General features: G+C 44.5%; 1 protein-coding gene across 1 annotated transcript in view; it reads left to right on the forward strand.

Annotated features, from left to right (window-relative positions):
• Dip2a (disco interacting protein 2 homolog A) overlaps positions 1-11,606 on the forward strand; it is a 148,547-nt gene extending 136,941 nt beyond the window's left edge. Inside the window, exons 32-39 of the mRNA XM_023716074.1 lie at positions 588-756; positions 1,111-1,281; positions 3,236-3,297; positions 4,204-4,261; positions 6,380-6,454; positions 8,072-8,246; positions 8,932-9,055; positions 9,488-11,606. Coding sequence (XP_023571842.1) covers positions 588-756; positions 1,111-1,281; positions 3,236-3,297; positions 4,204-4,261; positions 6,380-6,454; positions 8,072-8,246; positions 8,932-9,055; positions 9,488-9,740 — 1,087 coding nt within the window. The 3' untranslated portion in view covers positions 9,741-11,606. The remainder of the gene's footprint in view (positions 1-587; positions 757-1,110; positions 1,282-3,235; positions 3,298-4,203; positions 4,262-6,379; positions 6,455-8,071; positions 8,247-8,931; positions 9,056-9,487) is intronic.
• The last annotated feature ends 8,817 nt before the right edge of the window (positions 11,607-20,423 follow it).

The following is a 20,423-nucleotide window of genomic DNA, read 5'->3' on the forward strand; positions in this document are numbered from 1 at the left end:
TGTGTGTGTGTGTGTGTGTGTGTGTGTGTGGCCAGCTCAGCCCACCAGGGGGCGGGGCTGGCTGGCATGTGGTGGCTGGGGGATTGAACCGCGGTCCCTTTGCTTTGCTAAGTTTGTTCTAAGTAGGTGCTTTAGACCACTAAGCCATCTCACCAGCCCCATGAACTTTCACCTTCTGAGATGGCTTTTTTTAACACCCTGGAAACTGAAGAGATAGGACAGTGGCCTTGTTTGGGGATAAAGGGAGTGGGACTGTGGGTATGAAGTTCAGTAAATAGTAAAAGCACTTTTTATTAAATACAAACAGTATCTATTGTTAGCTTGGTATGAATCTACTTGTGTCCTTCACATGGTAGAAGATGGTGAGCCCTCCAGTAGTAGGAAACCTTGTAGGTATCCTTGGTCTTTGGTGCACAGAGGGGCAGGCGGACCTGCCTGTCACCCCGGCCTCTGACCACAGCATGTATTCTCCCAAACCCCACTGGTGTTAGAGCATACTTATACCCTGTCCCAGCTAGAAAAGATGACTTTAAGGAAGGACAGAGCAGTGCCTCCTGCCTCCTTCCCAGCTGCCCTCTGCCCCACAGTGTCTACTCAGGACACCAGTCGGTGCTGGTGCCCCCACTGGAGCTGGAGAGCAATGTGTCCCTGTGGCTATCGGCTGTCAGCCAGTACAAGGCCCGAGTCACCTTCTGCTCTTACTCAGTGATGGAGATGTGCACCAAGGGCCTGGGCTCGCAGACGGGTGCCCTCAGGGTGAGTGCCAGCCAGGTGGTGTGGGCCACAGTGACTCTGAGCTGAGGTGTGCAGACTCCTCTTCCCATGGCAGCTCCTAGGGTCATCTGCCTCTGCTGAAGTCTCTTCCTCTGGCTGCACACTGCCAGAAAAAGGAAAAGGCGGTATGTGCCACACAGGATGGTGGGATGTTGCCCAGAGGGTATAGTGCTTTTGCATGTTTAGAATTTCTCAGCCTGAGTGAGGCAGGTGGAGGACACAGGTTTGTGCTTCACCTTTGCCCTCAGATGTTGGGCCAAGCTCCATGTGGTCCCCACAGAAATTTCCTAAGATAGTCTGTGCTCAGGACCTCGGACAACTCCTGCCTCTCTGCAGATGAAGGGTGTGAACTTGTCGTGTGTGCGCACATGCATGGTGGTGGCTGAGGAGCGGCCCCGGATCACACTGACACAATCCTTCTCCAAGCTGTTCAAGGACCTGGGCCTCCCGGCACGTGCCGTGAGCACCACCTTCGGATGCAGGGTCAATGTGGCCATCTGCCTCCAGGTAAGGTGATGCACCTGGGCTGGCAGCACCTGCCAGCTCAGCGAGGGGCCAGCAGTTACTTACGCTCATGACTCTGTGTGGCTTTGTACCTGTCTGGTCCATTTCTCTATCTCTGAGCATTTGATGTTTTGTTTCCGCATAGTTGTTTAACTTTGAGAGCTATGTTCTGTTGATGAAGAAAGACTTATTTAAAAACAAAACAAAACAAATGTGTTTGAACAGTGTTTTTCTACTCATAAGCATATTTAAATTGGTCATAATAATACAGTTAATTTTTTAAAAGCAAGATTGAAATTACTGTTTTAAGACATCTAACAATTTTAAATTGGTTCACTGGTAAATGTGATCATTTGTGTTGAGTCAAATGGGTTTTTAAACCTGTAGTAAGACACAAAGGAAATAGGAAATTTCAGGGACTGGCATGCCTGTTGCAGGTCTCCTACCTTAGCAATTCAGAATTTGTATTCCTGTGTCCATTTCACATCTTTGTAAAAACTTCCTAAGCCAAACAGCTTATCAGATATCTACATATCAGATGCCTTACTTGATGTATCATGGAGAACAGCAGGAAGAAGATGGCCCTTTTGTCCCTCTATAGAGCTGTGGCCCTGTCTGAGTTCCCACATCATCTGCCCAGCACATGCCCAGCCTCACTTGGCAGCATGTGTAGGGCATGTCTCCAAGCAGAGGCCACATTTGTCACAATGGCATCTTCTTTTCACTGATGTCCTCCCATACACTGAAAGGCTTTTGACTGCTCTGAGCCTCGAGGCTGGCACACAGGCTGGAGTCTGGGTGGAGATCTTGCCCTGCATCGGAAGCCAGTGCCCTCCTTGCTCGGTGCAGGAGGGCATCTGTTCTGTTTGTTGGCTTGTGTGCGGGTGTCATGTGTGATTGCACAGCTCCTAATGGGATATTGGTGTTTGCTCTTATATAGTGATGTCTTTTGCTCTCTCTTTCCGTTCATTTCTCATGGGGCCTGTGGCCTTCTGTTTGTGTTTCCTATGGCTGTCTCCTCCCTGTCTCCCTCTGCTGGCCTCCTTGGCCTCTGTCAGCCCAACAGGCTGGGAAAGCTGGCTGAGCAGGTATGACCTTGACCCCACCCTCAAGCTTGCTGGTGCTTGTCTATGTGCAACCCCCCCACCTCCGCCCCAGCCCCATGAGTTCATGTGACCTCATGAATTTCAGACAATATATATTTATTTTATTGTCTTCTTTTGTTCATAGTGGACATCATTTGACATATTGGAAATTTCCTTTGTGACCAAATTTAAAATTAAAACTATTTTCTTTTTTTTTTTTAATTAAAACTGTTTTCAAAGACAACAGTTTATAACATTACTTTGGAAGGAAGGGCTCATGCAGAAGATTTTGTTTAAATTCCAGGGCGCACGTAGATGATGTTGTGGGGATCTTCAGGGAGTGCTGTTGGTCAAGAGCACTCATTTAATCTAATGTTCTTATCTAGTTAAATGGCACATACTGTCCTTTAACCAGAACTGGCGTCAAATGGAAGATTTAGAAGTCAAGATGAGACTTAGCCTTCTGTCTCCTCTGAGAGTCCTTGCTGGGCTCCATCCCTAACAGAATTAGTAAGAGGCCAGCCCTGCTTGGTAGAAATGCCCCCAAGCCACAATGATGTTTTCATCCCAGTGAGACCAGTGAAAATAGAAGGTCATTAGAACTGAAATGAAAATGGCTTGATTGGTTACCATTCAATGTTATTGAACACTCCACTTGATACCAAGCCTGTGGGTGTTCACAGGGACAGCATCAGCCCTGCCTGAGGACTCCCAACCCCAGGGATCCTGAGCCTTAGGAGATGGCTGCAGGGAACAGCACTACCCTCCCAGGTGAACCCACCCCCTGAACCTGGGAGGAGTTGCCCACATCAGTGCAATAAAGCTAGGAGGGGTGTGAGGGCCCTGAGGAATTTCTTCTGCTCCCTTTCCAGGGCACAGCTGGCCCAGACCCCACAACTGTCTACGTGGACATGCGGGCACTGCGCCATGACAGGTAGTATCCCTCCCCAGTCTATATGGCCTTATCCAGTAGGAGAGTGTTGGATCTGTACCAACAGTATATGGTACCTCTAGGATCCTCATGTAGGAATGGCTGGCCAGGTAAGAACTTTCTAGGACCCTGGTTTTCTGGGTCAAGACTTTCCACCACACTTGGCCAGGACCTTTTGTGTTAGGGATGGCTGGCCAGGTCAGCATTCTGACCAGGGTAAGGCCCTTGGCACTGTGAGAGTGGTGACACTCTGGACTCCTTCAGGCATGTGCCACAGAGAGGGTGGAGCTCCACCTTGCTATCTTGTGTCCTTACACTGCAGTAAATGTCCTTATGCTTTTTCACTACAGTCGAAAAGAGTGACCAACCTAGTTATTTGCTTTCACGGGGATGAGTGAAAAACAATACAGCTAATGGCAAGAACTTTCTTACCTGATGGCATTTTAGCGTCTGCCATAGCTTTCATGTCAGGAATCTTGTGGAGCCATGGGGTACTCTGGCTCGGCTGTTACATGCTATTGAGACACTTGCCAGCAGGAAACTTCAGTCCCCAATCTAGATCTTCACACATGGCCATGTCACGGCTTGATGTAAACAGTAGTTGCAGCTCACTAGGTGCCAGGGCCCAGCCAGGTCAGGTTGAGGAAAGCCAGAAAAAAACCGATTTCCCAGTGGGTAGGGGCTTGCCTGGGTATGCACATCACAGGACCCTCCTCACTGTGCCACCTGAAGTCCTGCTCAAGATGGTCCTGGTGTGTTTTTTAATGAAAGGCTATTATCCTGGCTGTTGGTCACCCACTGACCCGCAGAATGATAATCACTTTCCAATTACCTTCTGATTTATATTTTTAGAACTTCCTATCTGTGTAGAAAATTATATTCTGAAATGTTTCCCTTGTTAATTTTTAGGGTACGTTTGGTTGAACGGGGTTCTCCACATAGTCTGCCACTGATGGAGTCTGGAAAGGTAGTAAAGCCTGGGACCTGCACTCCCTGTAATGTTTGTCCTCTGTCTCAAAGTCACACAGCAGGAGGTGCTGGGGCGCCATCCCCCTCGAGCCCAGTGACCTCTGCACAGGTGTGAGGGGAAGCTGCAGAATCTTCTTCCTCCTTCCTTGCCAGTGCTTGGAAGTATGAGGTGAAGTCTCTCACCACAGATTCGACTCAAAGCCAATAGGGCGAATCCAGACACACACAGAGAAGGAACTTTCACAGAGTGGGCATAAATGGTCATGGCCTGGAGCAAAGGTTACCTCCCACCTGCAGTTCTAGAACCACAGAATATGTTGCTAGGTGTGGTAGTTCTGTAGTCCCAGCTACTCAGGAGGCTGAGATAGGAGGATTGCTTGAGACCAAGAGTTCTGGGTTATAGAGCACTTTGCCGATCACTAAGTTTGACATCAATATGGTGACTTCCTGAGAGCAGTGACCATCAGGTTGCCTGGGAGCGGTGAACTGGCCCAGGTCAGAATCAGAGTAGGTCAAAGTCCCATGCTGATCTGTAGAAGTGTAGGTGTGCCCCTGGCTCCGGACTGGGAGAGATGGGAACTCATGCCTTGGATGGGGGTGATAGCAAGGAAAAGGCCTCGCCAGGGCTGCAGATGAGAGAAGACCTGCTGTCAGTGTTGGTCCTGGCCTGATGAGGCCCCCAGTGGCTGCTGATGAGTTGAGGATGGTGCGACTAATGAGCCCAAGTGGAAACTGAGCAGCTGCCAAGGGTCAGAAGGCACAGGTGCAGGGTTGGCATTCCTGGTGCCAGGGAAGGACAATAAGGCAGCATGAGAAAGGGTGGTAGAGTGGCTGGTGACATATATATGCTATGCCCAGGAGCCCTAGGACCCAGCATGGCAACCAATGCCATGGAGGGCTCAGGCACTCCTGGGGGACACCTCTGCATCTTCACAACCCCAAGAGCAAGGATCAAAACCTATTGACTCCACTTACTGCCATGGTCATAGCTGCTTTTGCAGACAGGCTGGTGGCGAGAGGGCTGAGCCCGCCAGTCATCACTGATCAGCACAGGGATCCCTGCCAGGCTGTGGAGTAGCTTTGGGTCAATACTGTGCAAAGGCTGTGGGTGGCAGCCACCAGGCCCACGTGGCTGGAGCCAAACAAGGAAGCAAGGGCAAGGTCTTGCACAGTTCACCTCCAGCCCTCTGTAAAGTTGTTCTCAGTGGATCCTGCAGAGGATAGCTCATCTGGGGGGAGACTGAGGCCGCCAGTGCCTTCTCTAAGCTAGGTTTTGTGTTCCTTATAGTTCTGCAATTCTGTCCCTGTGTTCTTATCCTTGGGAACTGCTTGTGCCGGTTCCTGTCCTGCCAAATGTGGCTGCAGTGCAGTTTCTTTGCCTCTCATGGGATTTTCACTTTCCCCTCCTGTTTTGCTTGGGCCTGATCAATCTGTGCTCTGGTTTTGAGCTTTAGCTTAGCAGTCCAGGTAGGCCACAGGGAAGAGGATAGGGGCTCCAGCAGCATCATGGAAGACAGGGCTTTCCACGTGTGGCAGAGCAAGGAAGGGCCTAGTGCCAGCATGGACTCCTACTTCCTGTTAATTTTGCTCCTTTTCTGCCTGTTCTGAAACCTACACTATCACCATTCCTGCTTCATACGTGGGGTAACTGAGGACAGAGCAACTGGCCAGGCCAAGGAAGGGGTCACTAGGTCTGGGTGTAGGAGGTTGGGGAAGGGAACAAGCATGGGAAACACTGGCCCACAGTCAGGTTCTTGGTGAAGCGCAGGCTCTGTGGATCCCACAGGCATGGCTTCCTGTGGGGACAGGGCTACAAGTGCACATAAAGGGTCCTCTGCTGTACCCAAAGCCCCCGGGTAGACAAGCCTTCACCCAGACCTTCTGCCCCTCTTGACAAAGACAGGGCCCATTCTTAGGAACTAGGGTCATTTTTGCTAACATCTATAATTTATTTCTATCTATTAATGCCTTATATTTCTTTTAAAATTGAAAGTCAAATTTGAAGTGACACCTGAAGTCCCTCAGGCAGCCAGTTTCTGAGGAACATAGTGGCACTGAGTCAGGAGAGTGCCATGTTTTCTTTGACAAGAGTCTTTAGTAGTTCTCCTCCTTCCAGATCCTCCCTGGGGTGAAGGTCATCATCGCACACACTGAAACTAAAGGTCCCCTTGGAGACTCACACCTGGGTGAGGTAAGTGGTAGCCAAGGCAACGTGTGGGCTCTCTGGGAGGCATGAGAGCCCTCTAGCCTTGTCAGCTTTGCTCTGCTTCTCCTCCTGCTCATGAGTCAGCAATTCTAAGTCCTAGAAGGTCAGTTATGTCCTTCAGAATCCCAGAAACTTTTCTGCTGTCACCCAAGCACTTGTGCTCCAGATTAGCTCATGCGTAGGGTTTCAGGGTATTGTGGGTAAGCAGGCCCTCTGTCCCTGGGTCACACCACAAGAGGTACAGATTTTGAGGGCGTCAGAAGGCCAGAGCAGCTATGAGGAACCAGCAGAAGCAGCACAGGACACTGCCGCCTTGCGCAGAGCGCCCCAGCTGCTTCATAAGGAGCAGCACCTGTGCCGAGTGGGGAGCGAAGGACCAGGAGAAGCTGGAAGAGAACCGTGGGGCTCAGAGGTGGCCCAGGACTGCAAGGAAACAGTGCCAGCTATGTGTGTGTGCTTGTGCCCAGGCATCTGCCATGATCCGTAACAGACAGGTCCCTCATTGGCAAGGGCAGGGTACAGCCTGTCAGGGAGGGGCTGGGATATGTCAGATGTGTCAAGGCCTGTCACAGGTAGGGACAGGACATAGCCCTCAGCTTGATACCTGTTAGCACAGCAACCCCCTGGGCCTGTCACTGTATTCGCTGTGACTTTGTGAAGTGCAGACTGCATCAGGAGGCCCCAGTTGGGCATTCTGTGGGAGTGAGACTCAAGGAGCATGTTGTTCTGGTTGCCATTCTCACTCCCAGGGTGCATAGCAGTTTGGATCTCCTTCATGGCTAGCCCAGGGGCTTCTGGTGAGTACTGTAGATCCCTCCCTGCCTGACTCACCAAACAGGGTGTGAACTTGCCCTCCCAGGTGTGCAGATAGCATCCTGGTAGAAGATGTCCCTGTCGCAGTCCCAAGTGTAGTCACAGCCTCACCCTACTTCCTGGCCTGCAGAACCCAGGTTTAATGAAGGAGATGAAAGCCTGAGTCTAAGGGACCCACCTTCATGGCAGTTGCTCTGGGGAGGAGCCTCTACTGGCTGCCCCTTCCCCCTCAGATGCTGCTGTGAGGCTGGGAAAAGGGTAGGCTGTTGGCTGGGTTCTGAATGCTTCTGTGTCTAGGGAGCACGGTGCCCATGGGCTGTGGGTGCATTCCTCTGGCCTGTGCGTGTGTGAGAGGCCAGCATGGTGCACAGGCTCCATCTCCTTTAGGCCATTGCTGTTTCAGCATGAGTCTGAGCAGCTGTTCTCACCCCACAAGTGGCCCTCATTCCTATAACCTGTCCCCACAGTGAACACTGGCATGGCCCTAGGTCTCTCTTCACTCTCAGCATTGGTTAATGTGAGAAATCTGGGTTCGCCTCTGCACACAGCATCATCCATCCACACAGTATCAGTGTTGACACACAAATATTCCCAGGACAAAAGAAGGAAAGGTGTATTTGAGTGGTTATGTTTGCTTTCAATGCCTATAGTTTTGACAGCTCCCAAAGTAGATGGTACCAATCCCAACCACCCCCAGTGGGTTCACATTTTCTTTAGATTATCCTTGGCCAACAGATGTCAAAATCTATACTCAGTGGTTTATAGTTCTTGTCCTCTGGTCCCCACCAGATCTGGGTGAGCAGCCCCCACAATGCTACTGGGTACTACACCGTCTATGGGGAGGAGGCCCTCCATGCTGACCACTTCAGTGCCCGGCTTAGCTTTGGAGACACCCAGACTGTTTGGGCGAGGACTGGCTACCTCGGTTTCCTTCGAAGAACAGAGCTCACAGATGCCAATGGAGGTGAGGACTCCTGGTGATGTGCCTGCCTCGGCACTGTCAGCTGGGGTTGTGCTGCTGCTGTAGGAGTCTGGCTTACTTAGCCAAGTGTCCTGGGATGAGAGTACCTCTTACCTGCCTGTGCCATCCCTGTATGCGCTGATCCTGTATGATTCCATTTGGGTGAAGGATGTGCTCCAAGAGCAATTTTCTCTGAGAATTACTTTTCTCCTGTTTGTCTTCCCCTTACTGTCTTGTCCCCTTGGCCTTGGTATGAATGTGGTGAGAAGGCTGGAAGTGTCTTCCCCAACAGTGCAGTCTCCCAGCTCCTTGCCAGCATGGCAAGGCCGTGCATAGCTCTTCTGCCAGGAGGGGGGCCCAGCCCTGACCTGTGCAGAGCTGTGCCCAGTGTCAGGACAGCAGGCCCCATACCAGCCTTTCCAGTTCAGAGCTTTCAGTAGCACCTGTGGTTACTGTTGTTCCTAGAGATAAAGATTTTTTTTATAAAGATGGTTTTGAAATATGTATTTACACATTCTATACCTTTGCTGAGGTCATTGCTCATAGCTCAGGACAGCCTGGGCTACAAGCATCTCTGGCAACCCTCGCTGCACTGTTTAAATCATGCCTCCCATGTACCCCAAGTACACAGACACTGGTGTGTGTAGGCTGTGTGCCCTGCCCTGAATGTGTGCACATGTGTTCATAGAGCGACATGATGCGCTGTATGTTGTTGGGTCTCTGGACGAGACACTTGAGCTGAGAGGCATGAGGTACCACCCTATCGACATTGAGACATCTGTGATCCGAGCTCACAGGAACATCGCTGAGTGGTAAGAGCCCAGGCCAAGGGTAGGCCCTGCATGGTCTCCCCAGCCCTCCTCTGATCCTGAGAACTGTCAGGTACTGTCGTGCCATGAGGACAGGCTACCTGCATGGTCACTGTGGTCTCTGGCACAGCTAGACTTCAATGTTAGACTAGTCCTGTTCCCTGAAGGTGCTAGGATCACCAGCCTCCAAAAGGGGCCTGGCTTCTGAGGGTTCTTCCTCTGGACATGTTTCTAGAAAACAGCACCAGAGTATGTGTCATTGCCTTCATTGCCCCCCCCCCTTTCCTAATCAGCTTTGAATGAAAAGACTCTCTCTCAAGGTATAGTCAAAAATATAACATGTATGCCAGTTTTTCACTTTTTTTTTTGGCACCCTTTCCCAAATATACGGCCCAATCTCTGTGCAGGCCCATGTGACACCTATCTCCCCCGCAGTGCTGTGTTCACGTGGACCAATCTGCTGGTGGTGGTGGTAGAGCTGGATGGTCTGGAGCAGGATGCACTAGATCTGGTGGCACTGGTGACCAATGTGGTATTGGAGGAGCACTACCTAGTGGTGGGCGTGGTGGTCATTGTGGATCCAGGCGTGATCCCCATCAACTCTCGGGGAGAGAAGCAGCGCATGCACCTGAGGGATGGCTTCCTGGCCGACCAGCTGGACCCAATCTACGTGGCCTACAATATGTGAGCACCATGCAGCAGAGCCCATGGAGGGAGCCAGAGAAGGTGTGAGGCCAGGAGATGTGGTATCTCCATCCTGGAAGAAAGAGGGCTGATGTTCTTAAGAGTTTCCTCCTTCTTGTGCTTTTATTGATCCCTCTCAGCAGTTCTTTGACTCCCATTTTAAAAAACATTTCCTGAACAAGCTAAAGAAATATTTTGCATCTGCCAAGTACATTTACAGAAATATGAAAGCCAGCATTTTTTTTAATAAGCCAAAGTTCAGTTAATTCTATTTTGTGTGTGTGTGATTCTGGGACTTAAACCCAGAGCCTAGTGCATGTGAGGCAAGCGCCTACCACTGAGCAATGGAAGCCCTGGAAGCCAGCTTTTTAATTGATGAAGTGACTGGAAAGAAGAGGAAAGACCCAGCGTGGCTTCTTGAGGGGTCACAGATACCAGTTGTTCTCTGCTATACTGCAAGTTAGCACTTTTTAAAGCTAAAATGAAGTTTCTGGTTTCTAAAATTCAGTTATTTATTCCCACCTCAAATGGCAGGTTTCTATGTGGAATTTATTCTAGACAGGCTGTAACAGCCTGCAACACAGCCTGCAGCACCGCCTCTGTTGTGCGGGCAGAGCCAAGCTCAGCGAGACCAGGAAATGGAGCCCCGCCCTCCACCCCCAGGCCCACAGTGTGGCCCAGCACCGTGCCACCGCTGAGCCAGTTCTATTATACAGAGAGATGTGCCAGTTGTCTCATATTTTGTTGGAAACACTCAGTAAGTACCATTTGGAACCGTCAACTTAGAAGATTTGTTTCAAAAAGATAAACCAGCATTTAGTTTTAAATCACTCTACTTCTGCTCTTTAGTCAAATTGATACTTCTCATAACATTACAGCATTCTTCTCATGAAAGTATACTGAGTGATTTTTGTTCCAAGTCAGCAGGTGTGGAAGCACTGGTGGTGATCTAGGGTTTCCCCACCACCATGCCATCCTTGCATTCCATACAGTTGTGGGGGCAGCAGCAGAGGGCCTGTGTCCTGTGTTAATGGTGGAGATAATTTCAAAACGGCTTGTGCATTTTGGGTTGTGTGCCTATACAATTTGGCAAGTTATTTTCAGTTATTTTATTCAAACATGACTAAACTGAGTTACCTACTATTAATACAGAAGTGAAATTGAAGAGAATGTAAAGTCCTTTGGATACTTCTGAGAACTTGAAGTCAAGCATGAATCTAAAACAATTATTTTTATATATCTAATTGAGAGTATGTTATGAAGTTGTTGGGCGTTTGGGGCTTTGGCAGTGGCAAAGTTTATAAATCATGCATGCTTCACAGAAAACATGCAGGTTTTTCTGGAATTAGTCTGGATCAGTGCCTATCATAGCTGTCGTTAGTTCACAGCAGGTCTGTCCACGTGGGCCAACTCCTGTCTTATCCTCATTTGGCTACAGATAGCACTGTGTGCAGTAGCCCTCCCTATCCATGGATTTGACTATGGTGTAATATGTTGAACAGGCTGGAATTCTAATAATCCTGTTGTAATTATGTACAGAACCCATGTAACATATTGTTTGGCATACAGAGATTTTCGCAATGGACTAATGGGACTAATGGACATTCTTTAGAGTGGCTGAGAAGAGAACAGAACTACCTAACCCCAGTCTTCTACCTAACCTCAACCTTCATGTTGTAGTTTTTTTAACAAATAAAAATTGTAAACTTTTTGTATTGAAGGGTCAGTGGAAGTTAAGATGCTATCTGGTAAATTAAGATTTTAGGAAGTACATTAAATTGTATTGAAATTATTCTCTGGGAATTATGTATATCACACTAAAATATTTTATATCTTATGTTAATAAAAGTTATTGACTATTTGTAATCCTGTATTTTGAAATGTGTGAAAGGTTTTAAATATTACTCCAAATAATGCCTTTTACTTATTTCTTTCAGACTATAAAAGAAGTTATGTTTATAGCATAACATCTAGAAAGCACATTAAAGTTTAAGGAAGTAAGCAAAAAATCTATAATCTTATTTCTGACTAATAACAGCATTAATATTGACAAATATTCTCAGGGGTTTACTTTTTCCTTTTAAAAACTTTTTTTTACAAAAGTAGGATCATATACATATTTTATAATCTGCTCTTGTACTCAATAAATTGCCAACTTTTAAGTCTGTTACATATATTCTTTACATGTTTTAATGACTCCATCCTCTGGGTGTGCCACAGCTCTTGCTGTATGCCAGTGTTTCAGCAGTGTCTGGTGAACATCCTCTTAGATGCATTTTTTTCACCTCCCAGTTACAACAACCACCATGGGCTCTGTTCTTACATCTGTATGAAGGGGTCAGTCTGTGCCAAGCGTTTTGGGTTCCCCCTGTCCTCAGGCCAGTATGGCAGTGTGGAAGAGGTCACCTTCAGTAGTGCTAGCAATGGGCTTTTGTTCAGGATTAAAGTTAGGTGCTGAAGGCCTGGGGAGATGGCTCAGTACAATAAGCACTTCCCTGGCAAGTGCAAGGACCTGAGTTCAATCCCTGCTTCTGAAAAAAAAAAAAAAGTTAGGTGCTGAATGTGTTTTCATGTATTTCTCATGATCATTTTTATTTCTACTAGATGTATTCTGCTCAAATTTGTCAGTTCTTATGCTCAAGTTTTTGTTTTGCTTTTTTACTGATCTTTCTCTTTTTTTAAAATTTTATTTATTTTTATTTATTTATTTTTCTTAATGTGTTTGCTACAGGTTCTCACTACACAGCTCAGATTTTTAGTGATCCTCCTGTTTTCAGCCTGCCCAGCACTAGGATTATAGGCATGCACCACCATGCCTGGTCTCAGTGGCTGGCTCAGTATGCCCTGGGGTGGGTCCTGTGCAGCTGTGATGCCAGGGATCGAACCCCGGTCCCTGTACTTGCTTAAGCAGGTGCTTAATCCACCGAGCTATTTTGTTGGCCCTAAGATTTTTTTACAACTATGTTTAGTTATATTTACTTTCAGAGAGTGAACACAACTGTTGTATTTCAGAAGCAGTTCTGCTGGAGTGATCAGCATAAACTTAAAAAACAGCACACAGAGAGAAAAACTTGCATTGTATCTCCTTAGATATTATTAGAGGCCAGCCGTGGCCCTCCAGGCAGGTCTCGCAGAGGACCAGTAAGCACTTCAGAACACCATGCACGTAATACCTGCAGTGTATAGTTAGAGGAGGAAAGAACATATCCTTTCATCTGAGATCATTTTACATAAATTTTGGGTCTTACAGGATTAGGGCACTGGTGGCAGACCTATGGCATGCGTTCTGAGTGGGCACACAGAGCCCTGTCTGGTAGGGCTCCAGATTACCCCACCAGCATTCATCCCACAGTAGGGTATTCAATTCAGTAATAGAAAATTATTTTAAAAGATAATTACATGCAAAATTTCAAAACTTTTTTATATTTTTACTTCTTACTGAGTAACTTGTGTTTAAGTGGGATGATTTTAAAGTTTCTAAGTGGTTGTCTGATCTTTAATAAATTCTGGAGCTGCAAAGTACACTGACTAAAATGGGAAACTGATTAGAGGGATCCAGAGGTAGATTTGAGCAGGGAGAAAAAAGAATTAGCAAACTTAAAGATGGGGCAACAGAAATTATTGAATCTGAGGGACAGAAAATAGTAGAAAAGTGAGTAAAACCAAGAGGACCTGTGGGAGACCATCAAGACAGCCCAGCATACACACATTTGGGGAAAGTGCAGAGAAAATGTTTGAAGAAACAATAGCTGCATGAAAGACTTGAATATAAACATACAAAATGTTAAGAAACTTCAAGGGCAGGGGATATAGTTGTAGCATAGTGCCTACCTGGCAAGTGTGAGACCCTAGTTTGATTCCTGGTTTAAAAAACAGTTCAAGTAAGATAAACTCTTATAGATATAATCAAACGTTTGAAAGCCAGAAGAGAATCATGAAGGCAGCAATTTGTCATATATAAGAAGATACAGAGATTATCAGATTTCTCATCAGAAATTGGAGACCAAAAGGCAGTGGGCTGATAAAGTGTTAAGAGAAAAATAACCCTGAACCAAGAATCCTATACCTAGCAAAACTGCCCTTCAAAAGTGAGAGAAAAGACAGTTGTGGTGGTTGGTACATGTCTATAACTCTTAACACTCAGGAAGATGAGCCAGAGGATCACAAATTCAAGACCAGCCTAACCACGTAACAAGAATCTGTCTCAACAACAAAAAGTTAAGACATTCTCTAAAAAAAAAAAAAACTGAAAAGTTCATTACCAGTAGAGCTGTCTTAAAAGAAATGCTAAAGGAGTTCTCTATAGTGAAACGAGAAGGGGCGGGGGAGATGGCTCAGTAGAATAAGTGCTTGCCTGGAAAGCGCAAGGGCCTGAGTTCAATCCCCGGTTCTGCAAAAAAGGAAAGAAAGAAATGAGAAGACACTGGACATTTGTTGAAAAAATAAACTGCTCAGTCAATGTAAGTACATGAGCAATTACAAACTCTGGTATCATTGTAAGTGTAGTTTGTAATTGCACTTCCTGTTTGCTGTATGATTTGAGATATTAATATATTAACAATGTTAACTGAAAGCATTGTGTTACTCTACATTTTGTTTTCTACACAATTTAAGAAGTCAAAGCACTTTTGAGCATACAATACATAAAGATGAGAACTTCTTGGAAAATGGCAGAGTGGTGAGCTGCAAAGAAAGACGCTTTCCGAGATTTGGTGTTCAGACACTAGAATACAGCAACATGAGGAAGAGGAGGGAAATGAGTCCCTGGAACTCAGGAAGGATCTGAAGTGAGAACTGAGCTCATAGTGAAGAGAGACTTCAACAAAGATGAAGGAGGTGGCAGGCAATGCTTTCTCCCTGAGCCTGAACTCATGGCATGGGAGGAGCAACTCTAAACTGAAGAAGCACTGTGGTACTGGCTACCTCACAGGCCCCCACAGAGAAATGTACCAGTGGAAAAGGGCAGTGCATACAGAAGACTTCAGTGGTTGGTGAGTTGTTAGGCTTCAGACATTCCCCAGGAGATGGCAGTACGCTGGTAGCCATCTTGGAGAGGGACCAACTGAACTCAGAACATCTGTAGGCTGGCTTCATCTAGTGGCTCCCAGGAACAGGGTCATGGAGCCCACTCCAAATTAGCAGGTCAGGGAATCTAGTTCAAGCCAGCAAGAGGCACATGAGCTGCTGTAGGCTAGACAAATTTGGTTCTAGCCACTCAGCCAGAAACCAACCTGAATTTAAGTGGATCTAAAGGTACAGGCTCACTGGGATTATCTACTACCCTCCACCCCATAAAGCTACAGCTGACTTGCTGGGATTAATCAACTCAAACCTGAACTCTTCCCATGTTTTCTGCCAGTGACAACAGACATGACTTGAAGTGGACAGTTTTTGTTCTTTTTTTTGATTGATTGGTTATTTTTATATGAATATGAACAGAGCTTTTAGGGGCCTTTTTGTTGTTATTCCTTTCTTGTTTTTATTTCTTCCTTCTCTCCCTCATGTCTTCATGTTTCCTAAAGTTTGCATGATCTTCCTTTGTCCTCCAGCTTTGCATCTAATCTCTTCCTCTTCTATTTCTGTATTTTCTCTCCTTAAACCCTTTTAAATTTGCTCCCCAGTGAGTAAAATTGCCATATTGAGGGCTTATTTACTACATCTAAGTTTCTGATTCATTTCACATATTTTATATAACCACTAATTTAGGTCATATGGTTAAAGGTGGCAAATTAATAGCTACCACAGTTTATCATTTCTAGGCTGTGTGTGATGCTTTTGTTATTGTTGACTGTATCACTGTAGCCAAGGTGATGTAATTATTCTAATCAGTCTTTCTTCCTGGCATACCAAGACTGAGGTTGTGTAAAGGTCATAAAAATACTATAAGCCAATAATATGAACAAATAGAATCTTTTTTAAAAAATAATTTTATTTGTTTATTTGGTACAAGGTCTCACTATGCAGCTCAGACTCCTAGTGATCCTCCTGTCTTAGCCTCCCCAGCACTGGGATTACAGGTGTGTGCCACCACGGTCGCTGGCACTTCATACATGGGGTTCTGGGGCCGGTATGGCATGTGGTACTAGAGATCGAACCTGGGTCTTTGCACTTTCCAGGCAGGCACTTAGACTACCAAGCTAGCTCCTCAGCCTAAACAAATAGAATCTTGTAACAGACTCCAAACTCAAATGTCACCTGAACCTGGAAGATACCTCTGAGAAGCAGTCATTTCCTAAGGGTTCTAAATACTAGCAATAAAGCTACTGGCCATGGACTGGGGATATAGCACAGTGATGCAGTGCCTGCCAGGCAAGTTCAAGGTCATGAGTTCGATTCCTGGTACTAAAAAATAAAGCTACTGGCCATAGGCAATTCATAAGCATCAACCTAGGAATTACTCTAAAAACAAAACAACTGAGGAGACTCTTAAGATTAAATGCCAAACTTCTACTTCACCAAAGGCAAATCCATGGGACAATAAGGTAGGACAATCTGAAAAACACCCACCTGGACTCTCTTAAGTGGAACAGCAGAAGTAACAAAGCAGATGAATGAAGCTCTACAAAAAGTCAAATCAGAAACAGTTTCTCAGGTAACTACAGAGATGGTGATCACAGTAAAAGACCGGCTTGGTGACTTGATGTGATGCAGATTTTTTTGAAATGGGGCTTAGGAAAATGATGGTAACTATGAACACCCAACACAGGAAAGAAATAGAATCCATGAAACAGATGCATATAGATATAATTTCAGACACAAGACAGGATTGTGGTTAAAGATCATGAAAAGAAAGATTTCTTAAAAATAGCAAAGGACCACAAGAAATCAATCCAGCAGCTGCTAGATCATGTAAAGAAAAATAACATAAAAATGATTGGAGTCAATAAAAAAGCATGAGATAGAGCAAATGACAAACCTGTTCACAGAAGTTATGGCAGAAAACTTCCCAAGCATAGAAAAAGAATTTGACATACAGATAAGTGAGGTGTATAAAACTCAAATTAGCTATCAAAAGAATGCTGCAAGACATGTAATAGTCAAGATTCCGGGGGGCGGGGAGGTGGCTTAGTGGAATAAGCGCTGCCCTGGCAAGCACAAGGGCCAGAGTTCAATCCCCGGTTCTGCAAAAAAAAAAAAGATTCCAGAAATTCAACACAACAGAGTATTAAAAGCTATTAGAGAAAAGAAGCTATCTATAAAGGAAAGCCCATCTGAATCACAGCAGATTTTTCAATACAAACCCTCAAGTCAAGGAGATCTTGGACTATGAAGCATTTCAAGCCCGAAAAGAAAACAATGTCCAACTCAGATTGATGTACCTGCAAAACTGGCTTTCAAAATTGGTGGAGAGGAGCCGGGGAGATGGCTCAGTGGAATAAGCACTTCCCTGGCAAGCACAAGGGCCTGAGTTCAATCCCCAGTTCCGCAAAAAAAAAAAAAAAAAAAATTGATGGAGAAATAAGATACTTCATGATAAGGAATACTTGGGGACATTCATGAACACCAAAGAAGGACTCCAAAATGTTCTGAAGGATATTCTACAAAGAGATGACATGGACTACAACTCCATGAACCCCAACAGAATGAATCCACTGTGCAAGGCAAGTAATTAAAAAGAGGGCAGAAAGAACCACCCCCAGGAGAAAAACATGACAAGGATAAGTCAATACATGTCAATTATAACCATTAGTGTTAATGGTCTCACTTCACCAATCAAACAGACTGACAATAGATTCAGAAGCAAGATCCAACAATATGCTACATACAAGAAGCATATTTAATTAAATTCAGACAGAAAGTCAAAGGGTGGAAAACAATACTCTATGTGACAGGAACCTGAAAAAAATCAAGAGTTAGCTGTTCTATTTGCAGACAAAGGGATTTCAAGCCAAGACTAATTAAGGGAGACAAAGTCACTATGTCCTGGTAAGTGAACAATTAAAAAGGGAGATATATACAAATATATATGTAACAAATGTCAGTGCATTCAACTATATAAAACAAATATTAAAAAGCCCATTCAGATAGGTTCTCCTTTTCCAGACACAAATAAGCACTAATACAATTGTAATGGGAAAACTCAGTACCCCACTGTTGCAAATAGATCAACTTGACCAAAAAAAAAAAAAAAATCAACAATGAAAGCAGTGACCCAAAATTTTGAACAGGTGGGCTTAGTAGATATCTCCATACTATTGCACACCAAAAAATTAGAATACACATTCTTCTCAGCTGCACAGAGTATGTTTTCCAAAATAGACCACATAGTGGCTCATAGAACATGCCTAATTAAATAAAAAGGAATTGAAATTATCCTATGCATATTATCAGACCATAGTACAATGAAATTAGAAGCCAATGGAAAAAGAAACCACAAGAATTCTATAAGCATGTGGAAATTAAATAGCATGCTCCTGAGCAACCAATGGGTCACAGAAAAAATTGAAAAATTTGTTTCTACAATTAAATGATAATGCCAGTACAACATACTGGAACTTATGGGACACAATGAAAGCATTATTTTTTAAAATTATTATTTTTTTATTATTATTTTTTGGTACCAGAGTTCAAACTCAGGACCTACTGCTTGCCAGGCAGGATCTTATGCCACTGAACTATCTCCCTGGCTGAAAGCATTCTTAAGAGAGAAATTTATAGCAGTGAACACCCACATTAGGAAAACAGAACAAGCTCAAATAACCTAATGTTGAATCGTAAGCTTCTAGAAAGAAGAAAAAAGCAAGTAAAGCCCAAAGCTCACATAAAGGAGGAAATTATGAGGAACAGCGAAGAATGTGATGCAATGGAGACTTAAGAAATCAATACAAAAAATCAGAGTAGGTTCTTTTTGAAGAGTAGGTTCTTTGAAAGATTAAATAAAATTACCAAACCATTAGCTAGCCTTATCAGAAAAAGAAAAGACTCAAATTCATACAATTAGGTTTATTTTTTGTTTTTGGTGCCAAGGACCGAACCCAGGGCTTCCAGCTTGCTAGGCAAGCATTCTACCACTGGGCCAAATCCCCAGCCCCATCAAATTCATACAATTAGGAATAAAGGGTAAAATTATAACAGATCCTGAAGAAATCCAGAAGATCACCAGTACCTATTTTGAGAACCTGTGTTCTAATAAGATGGAAAATCCAGAAAGAATGGACAGATTTCTAGATGCATATGAATTACCAAAACTGCATCAAGAAGATAATAGAAATTCTAAACCAACATCAGTCAGTCAAATGGAAAATGTAGTTTAAAAACCTACCAACAAAGAAAGACCAAGTCCCTGATAGACAGATTCACTGCTGAATTCAACGTGAAATTTAGAGAAGACCTAATATCACTACTTCTCAAACTCTTTAATGAAATTGAAAATGAAGCAATACTCCCTAACTCATTCCTGGTGCCAAGTATTAAAAAAAAAAAAACAGAGAAGGGCCAGCCAAGTAGCTCAGCAGATTATTAAAGTACCTGCTTAGGCAAATGCAGCAGCCAGGGTTCAATTTCCCCACCTGCCATGCCAGCCCTGCCCCCAGGGCTTTCTGAGACAGCAATTAAGGCTGGGCATGGTGGCACATTCCTGTAATCCTAGGTCTTTGGGAGGCTGAACACAGGCAGATCACTACAAGTCCATTCTATGTAGTGAGACCCTGAGACCCTGCCCTAAAAAAAAAAAAATAAAAAATAAAAACACACAGAGAAAGACCCAATGAAAAAGAACTACACACCAATCTCCCTAAGGAACATAGAAGCAGAAATCCTTAATGAAATACTAGAAAGGGGCCGGGGAGATGGCTCAGTGGAATAAGTGCTTCCCTGGCAAGCGCAAGGGCCTGAGTTCAATCCCCGGTTCCGCCAATAAATAAATAAATAAATAAATAAATAAATAAATAAATAAATAAACTAGAAAAAGAATAGAGCAAATCATCAAGAAAATTATACACTATGCCAAGTGGAATTTATTCCAGGAGTGCAGGGATGGTTTAAAATACACAAATCAATAAACATAATGCATCTTATCAACAGAGCCAAAGATAAAAATCACATGATCATCTCAATAGATGCAGAAAAAACTTTAGATAAAGTCCAGCATTCATGATTAAAAACCCTACAGAAAATCAGAATATATGGTCTTTACCTCAATCTGATAAAAGTATCTATGACAAACCAACAGTCATCATCATACTAAATGGACAAAAACTGAAATCTTTCATGCTAAAATCAGAAACAAGACAAAGATGTCCACTGTCACTACTCTTATTCAATATAGTTCTGGAAACATTAGACAGAGTAATTAGACAAGTGAAATAAAAAGAAAGGAAAGAAAGTTAAATATTTGCAGCATGATACTGTACATAAAAGACTCCCAAAACACCACCAAAAGACTTATATGTTTAGTAACCAAATTCAGTACCATAACTAGGTACAAAGTTGACACTCAAAAATCAGAGCACTCTTATACATGAATAACAAACTCACAGAGAGAGAAATTACAGAAACAACACCTGGTGGAGGACCATCTGGACAGCTCTCCTTAAAAGAGGAGCAGTTCTCTCCATTTTGGCGGAGCCTGATGCTATTTCCTTGTGTTGATACAGAGACAGCTGGTTAGAACTTTTTCTTATCCCTTCAAATAGCTTTAAGCAATGAATATTGGTCTAACCAAGGTGCTGATGGTAGGGTTTTTTTT

Source organism: Octodon degus, unplaced genomic scaffold (assembly GCF_000260255.1).
Source record: "Octodon degus isolate 3935 unplaced genomic scaffold, OctDeg1.0 scaffold00045, whole genome shotgun sequence".
NCBI lineage: Eukaryota > Metazoa > Chordata > Mammalia > Rodentia > Octodontidae > Octodon > Octodon degus.